Source organism: Octodon degus, unplaced genomic scaffold (assembly GCF_000260255.1).
Source record: "Octodon degus isolate 3935 unplaced genomic scaffold, OctDeg1.0 scaffold00101, whole genome shotgun sequence".
Taxonomy (NCBI): domain Eukaryota; kingdom Metazoa; phylum Chordata; class Mammalia; order Rodentia; family Octodontidae; genus Octodon; species Octodon degus.
Window position 1 is genome coordinate 10,119,849 of NW_004524677.1, and position 6,921 is coordinate 10,126,769.

Here is a 6,921-nt window from a genome sequence, read left to right on the forward strand (position 1 = left end):
TTTCTAATGTACTCATAGTACTATTTGTTTGTTATACTAATGTTCATCCCTTAACCAGCTGGAAGAAATAAAAGGATGCTTTTAAAAGAAGCTCTATTGTATGGATTCACATTTTCAAAAAGAAGGGGGACTGCAGTGGAAAAATTATAGGTACCTAGATGATTGATGATAGATAGATAGATAGATAGATAGATAGATAGATAGATAGATAACATACATATGTCAAGACATAAGATAAAGTAATATTTTATCAGAATTTACTTCAGAAACAGATAAGCATTCATGTTAGGAGACTAAATGTTATCTGAGATGCCTTACTATTCCTAATTTACTTGTTATAGTTTTCCTAAATTTGTATTGTAATTCCTGCTGTGATATTATAAATAATTGCTAAGGGTGTAACTCAACAAATCACAAGCCTAGTGTGTGTGAGGTCCAGGGCTAGATCCCCAGCACTGAAAAGGAGGAGGGCTGTGATTCTACAGTGGTTAGTACCCTTCTTGTGAAAAGGAGGGAGAGAGGGAGAGAGGAAGAAGGCAGGAGGGAAGGGGGGGTGAGAGAGAGAGAAAAAGGAAAAGGAGAAGGAGAAAAAGGAGAAGAAAAAGAAAAGGAGGGAGAGGGGGAAGAAAGGAAGAAAAAGAAAGAGGGGAAATGAAGGAGGAAGGAAGGAAAACAATTATCAAGAATCAGTTTTTCTTGCATCAAAATGTCAAAAGCTGAGTATTATGATTTTTTTCTGACTTGAAATGCTCCTTGTAACCCCAAAAATTCTAGCAAAACCCCAACTAGGTGGAACTGAGTTTTTGACCAAATACTAAACATTATTTTTAATTTAATAACAACTTTCTTAAAATTTTTACTAAAGTAGTTAAGTATTTTAAGCCTTATTCTAAAACCTAGATTTCTAAAACTTTTAGTCTAGAAAATCAACATATTTTCTAAATAAAACTACATCCAAACTAAATTACACATGGAAATAATCCTGATTGCAATCAGTTGAATGCATATAGTATACCACCTTTAGAAAATTATAGAACCTTTCAGATTTAGAAATATTTTATAGGAAAAAATTCAGGTGCAAGTTATGATTCAGTCCAGTGAATATTTTTCAATCACTCTGTGAAGTGGAATACTTTTCAGAAATTCTTTATTGAAAAGAGGCCCATCACTGACATCACTTTTGGTAGGAGCAGTATAAGGTACCCGTTGATGTCGGCACCACTGGCTGTGTTTCTATTGATTGAACTTGGGGACATTACTGCCTCTGCTACTGACAGATACTATCTCTGGAAAATGTTGGTGCCTGGCTTTGTGCTATTTCCAAAGCCCTGACCAGAGAGTCCCAAAAGCAAAGTCCAGTCATCGCTTCATCATCGCCTCAGTATGATTCAGCATCTCTCCTGGCCCGAAGCTACCAACAATGAGTTGAGAGGATTTTTTCTCTTCACCTGCTTTGACAATTTGAGTCTCCAAGTATCTGCCTGATTACTAATTATTCAGGGATCAAAATTTTCCCCCCAAAATTGCCTGAAATTTATATGCCTGCCAATGGTCATATTTCTCACATGAACAACAACATAAGGCGGACAGTATTCCATACCCCTAATAAGATTTCTAAGCATACCGTCCATTCTTCATGTGGGCTAACTACCCCTTCTGCTCTTATGCAGAGGTCTTAGTGCTGTGTGTTAGGTAGCACACCTGTGATTTTTTGAAATTTTGGTTAAGTTTAAATTTTAACTTAAATTTTGAAATTATGTTTAAAATAATACATAAATGTTTGTTCCCTTTAAGAAATATGGTGTAAACAAGTGCAATATTAATCTTAGATGTATTTTCCCACTTAGTTAACAAGTAATTTTCTTTGGTTTGATTTCTTCAAACAGAAACCTTAGACAACTCTTCCTGCAGCTGCTTGGAGGTACCTGTTTTCACCAATGGGTACAGATACCTCTCCTAAATCCACATGAAAATTAAGCTTTAACCTGCTCTTCACAGATCTCCACAAGAGGAACTGAACTGAAGCTAACCATGCCTTTCCTTCCTCAGGCATCGCGGACTCTGTTTCTGCTGTTTTAGTGTGATGTGCGGGAGACATGAGGAGAAGGAAACTGGTGCGGCGTAAGGGCAGGATTTCACTCTGAGCATGACTCCCCTTCATGCTTCCACAACTGCACATGGCCGTCTCACGGAGCAGGTAGAGCGCTTCATCTAGGTGGCACAAGGTCCCCTCCTTGGAGTTGCGGACCCCAGAGCCCCTCAGCGGAGGCCTGAAAAGGATCTGCATGTTCCCTACTCTGGGAGGAAGTAGGGTGAGGAGCCCTGTAGATCCTTCAACTCGGAGAAGCCATTGCTGGCTGAGTTTGCTTTTCATTACTAACTCGGTACTTGCCTTAGGGCTGATCAAAGCGGTGGTCAGAGCTTGTTTTCCTCCGTGGGACTTGATCTGAGATGTAGATGACCCTACTCCTTGTGCCCAAGCGAGGCCCGCGGGCTGCCAAAGCAGCCTTCCCTGGAGCTCACGTCTGAGCTGCTCCTCGCACCTCATGGCTCTCACCCTCTGAACAGGTGAGGCCGGGCTCACTCGGGGGGATGTCGCCATAGACCCAGCCTGTGAGCGCAAGCGGCCCATGGTCAGAGGAAGAAAGAAACCAAGTGAAATGAAAGGATCACCGCGAACCTAATGTGATTGGCCACCGCATATAACACTGCTCATCAGACGAATTATTTTATGAAAATTTTTGCTGTCAACAGAAATCCAATAGAGGTGACATTCTAGACTCTTCTTTGTGTGTCACAGAGCGAAGTATTTTTCCACATTTACTTGCTGTCTCTTCCTCTTCGCTGCACCATTCCCAGAAGTGCCTGCTGGTTTGGTTTCCCTGACTAAAGAATCGCCCTTGTCACTCACTCACCATTTTCATTTTCTCGCCATGCTGGGCTCTGTTTTGCGACACCAGCATCACGCCTGCGTTCCTACCACAACTCCTTCCAATTGCTGGCCTAAGCTTAGCCAGGCTCATCAGTCCAAACGCGACACCCAAGCTCTCCGGCTTCTGTTTTCGGCCTCCACCGCCTGGCCAGGCCACAGCCCCTGCCGGTGCTCCCTTCTGCTTGGGTGCTGTGCTCAGGGCCTGTCGTCTAGCTCCCTGGGTCCAGATGCCGAGTGATTCCTCGGGCAGCGACGCAGATGCGCCCTGTGGACCTTCCCTCCTCAGTGGTGACTGGGACCTGGGCACGCCCAGAGAGGGTACAAGGCGGGTGGCGCGCATGCCCTGCAGCCCGCACGGGGGATGCTGTTCATGGGGGCTGTTTCAAGAAACCCAGCGCTGCATTCTTTGCATATATTTACCACTTATGATTCATCCACTGTGAACAATTTCTTGACACTAATCAAATCCACTGTTTTTATCAGAAAGCAAAATAAAAGTATATTTTATACTAAAAATGAAATAATAAAGCAGTGATTTTCTAATCAAATATAAGGACAACTGTTGTAGAGAAGTTAACATAAAGTTACGTTTTCCACTATATGTGGAAATATGTCTTCCCTAAAATACATGAGGGTTTCTCTCTCTCTCTTTTTGTTGTTTGCTTCTCTGCAGCACTGGGGGTTGAATCCACAGCACTGAACTAGGACATTTTTTATTTTTATTTTTAATTTGAGACAGGATCTCACTAAATTGTTAAATTGCCCAGGCTGGGCTCAAACTTGCAATCCTTCTGCCTCAGCCTTCCCAAGTGCTGGGATTATAGTATGTGGTACCACTTCCAGTTAGTGATTTTTTTTTCTAATGTTTAAGAGGTTAGCAAAAACAAAACTTTAGACACAGTAGCAACACTGGAAATAAATTCTAGAATTTCCATCTTTTCCTCTCACTTTTGGTCCAATTTAACCTTTTATTAGGAAAAAAAAAATTCAGGGCCAGGGAGATAGTTCAGTGGAATAAGTCTTTGCCTGAGAAGCAGAAGGTCCTGAGTTCAATCCCTGAGAGAGAGAGAGAGAGAGAGAGAGAGAGAGAGAGAGAGAGAGAAGAAAAATGAGAGAAATCAAACCTTTTCTTATACCAAGCAGAAGCAATCTCAAAATAATATGTATGGACTCAGGCTTAGAGATGCTCCAGGAAAACAATCCTGGCATTTTAGTTTGTAGACATTTTAATAACCAGGTGTACCAGAAAGGAACCAAGTCCTGTCTGTCTGAGTACGTGCTAGGTCGCTGACGTTGTCTATGCTGTAAAAATGCTTCTCTAGTATTCTTTCTTCAAATGCTAAAGAAGCCTTAAGGATTTCAAGATGGTTCATACCTCTGACACACCGTGGACTGCGAGGACATTTATAATAAAGCAGCTTGCTCGCACAGAGAACTCGTTCTGGAGTTCGCGGCTTACGTTTGGGCAGCGCAGTGCTAGCGGCTTTGGGTCGCGTGTGGCTTCCTCTCTCCAGCGCCGTGCACCAGTTTGCTGCTCCGCCTGACGCTAACCTCCTGACCGCAAGCCCTCCCTTACCACCCCGCTCACTCCACGCTTCACAGGGGCCGCACCAACAGCCAAACTGCCCGCCATCCCTACTGTGATCAGCAGCATCAGTAGGTAATCAGTCAATGAAATTACCTCAGTCAGGCCCAGCAGACTTGAGGGACGCTCACGCGGCCGCTTGCCTCCTCTGGCCACTCCTGTCCTTCCTGGGAAGCCTGGCTTTTGGACTCTCTCACCTGCACCGCCCAGAAGCTTCCTGTCCCCAAGCTTTTCTAAGGACGGTGCCTGTATGCGCAGGTGAGAATTTCCATGCCCATTTCAGTTTGTGGTCACAACTCAAAAGGAAAAGAGCACAAACAATTTTAAGAAAAAGTTACAGAACGTTATTTGCATGTGATTATCCCTGGCTCCAGGGATGGAAGGCGGCAGTGCTGCCCGCTCAAGCCCGGGCATGTAGCACTGGGCAGATGTCTTCACAGAGGTGCACATCAGGTGAAGTTGTGGCAAACGTCTGTTCAGGTGGCAGTTCTCGCGATCTCGGGTGACAGTTCTTGCTACCAGGCATATGTTCATGGACCACCCCCTTTCTATTGACTTGACTCTGTTTTTTCAGGGTTTGACACAAATGGCTTTGTTTCAATTTTGTCAGCTTTCACTACTAAGCAAGGTAGCATGGGCCGCCGTACAGGTTCCCACGTATAGCATCTGAATGATTCGAGTGGACGCTGTGATTCACCCACCGTATTTGCCAAGGATTTACAATTCTACCATATAGGACCATAGCATTCCTCAATTTCAAATGGCTCAGTTTCCCAGTGCCAGAGAAGACAAGGCCTTAAGGAGTGCTCATGCAGTGCCAACCACCGCCCCTGGCACGGGAGTGAGCCCTCATCTCCTAGTGCTTCCCCATCAGGAAAATCAACTTGGGCACGGTTTCACAATGATTCCAAAGACTGAATACTAAATTAAAAATTTATCAGTCAATCTTACTGTGATTAATTCATTTAATAATTATAATTTAAAGGATTAAAGGCGTAGCTCAGTGGTACCATACTTGTTTACCTTGTCTAGCATAAACAGTGTTCTGAGTTATATCCCAGTTAGCAAGAAAAAAGAAAAAAGCAAAGAAAAACAAAAGAATTACAAATCAAAGTGGTCATCAGCACTCACCAGAAGCAAGTGTCGGTGCCATTTAGCATGGGGATGTATTGTAAGTCATTATTATAAGTGATTTTGATATTTACAGTATGAATTATTGACATCTTTTGAACAGAACTCTTACAACTACATACATTAGTCACACCAAAAATACACATGTGAAGAACTAAATCAAATCTTTCCATCTATGGAAAGAATAGTATATCTTTTTTGATTTTTTATGCATTTAGTACAGGGTCTCACTATGCAGCGCAGACTCTTAGTGATCCTCCTGTCTCAGCCTCCACAGCGCTGGGATTACAGGCGTGCACCACCACACCCAGTCTTGGTGGCTGGCTCTCTATGGTGTGTGATACCAGGGATCGAACCCCGGTCCCTATGCTTGCCTAAACAGGTGCTTAGTTTGCTGAGCTATCTCACTGGCCCAAGAATAGTATATCTTGAGAAATAGCATTTATACCAAGATGTTTTGGTGGAAGAATATTTATTAACTCTCTTCATTAGTTTGGGAGAAAAACAAAAACTTCTAGGCACTTTTCTCCCCAGGTAGACAGAAAAAGAGATTACATAGGTGACTTTTCCACAGTAGAGAGTTAACAGTAGGAAAAAGGGAAGCAGCGTTCACCCCTAAGGTGGCCGACTTCAGGCCTACTCACTCAGCCTGTGTGGCTGGCGGTGGGCTCTGCAGTCCAGCGTAACCCCCAATGACAGCGTGTGCACATGCCCAGGCAGGCACACCCAGGGACACGAGCACACAGAGGAAGCTGAGCGAGCACCCACAGCCGCCCCTCAGCATCCTTGGAGATCACCCCCTACTCAGATCTGAAAACTCGCAGAGGCCCCAGCGCACGCAACCCTGCACGCCAAGTGAAATATCAAATACAATGCGAAAGTTATGTAAATAGTTGTTACACGGTTGTGCTCGGGGAGTAATGGCAAAAGAGCTCTGCACATTACACAGGCTTAGTACAGATAGAATTATTTTTATAATTTGCTTCGAGGACATCACGTTTGGGCAAGACTGGCCCAGTCCAGGACACTTTCAGCCCAACCTACTCTTCCCAGACCTCCTCCCCCCAGAATGTTCTCATATAGTTCCACCTAACATACATGACATAATTCTTGCATTCCATATAATCAATCATATAACGACCTGCTATCAGCTTGGTACTTCCTGCTTGCAAACTGTATTTGAGCAGAACTCAAAGCTGACTCTGGGCTGATGACTGGAAGTTGGTTCCCAATAGCACACTAGTGTTACATGAATGCTGCCTTCCAAAATCTC

At 43.9% G+C, this 6,921-nt stretch overlaps 1 protein-coding gene across 1 annotated transcript in view; it reads left to right on the forward strand.

The window, feature by feature from the left end:
• The window catches only part of Ctso (cathepsin O), a 24,862-nt gene extending 21,319 nt beyond the window's left edge, over window positions 1–3,543 (forward strand). The window contains exon 8 of the mRNA XM_012516342.2: window positions 2,050–3,543. Within this exon, the coding sequence (XP_012371796.1) occupies window positions 2,050–2,084 (35 nt within the window). The 3' untranslated portion in view covers window positions 2,085–3,543. The remainder of the gene's footprint in view (window positions 1–2,049) is intronic.
• The last annotated feature ends 3,378 nt before the right edge of the window (window positions 3,544–6,921 follow it).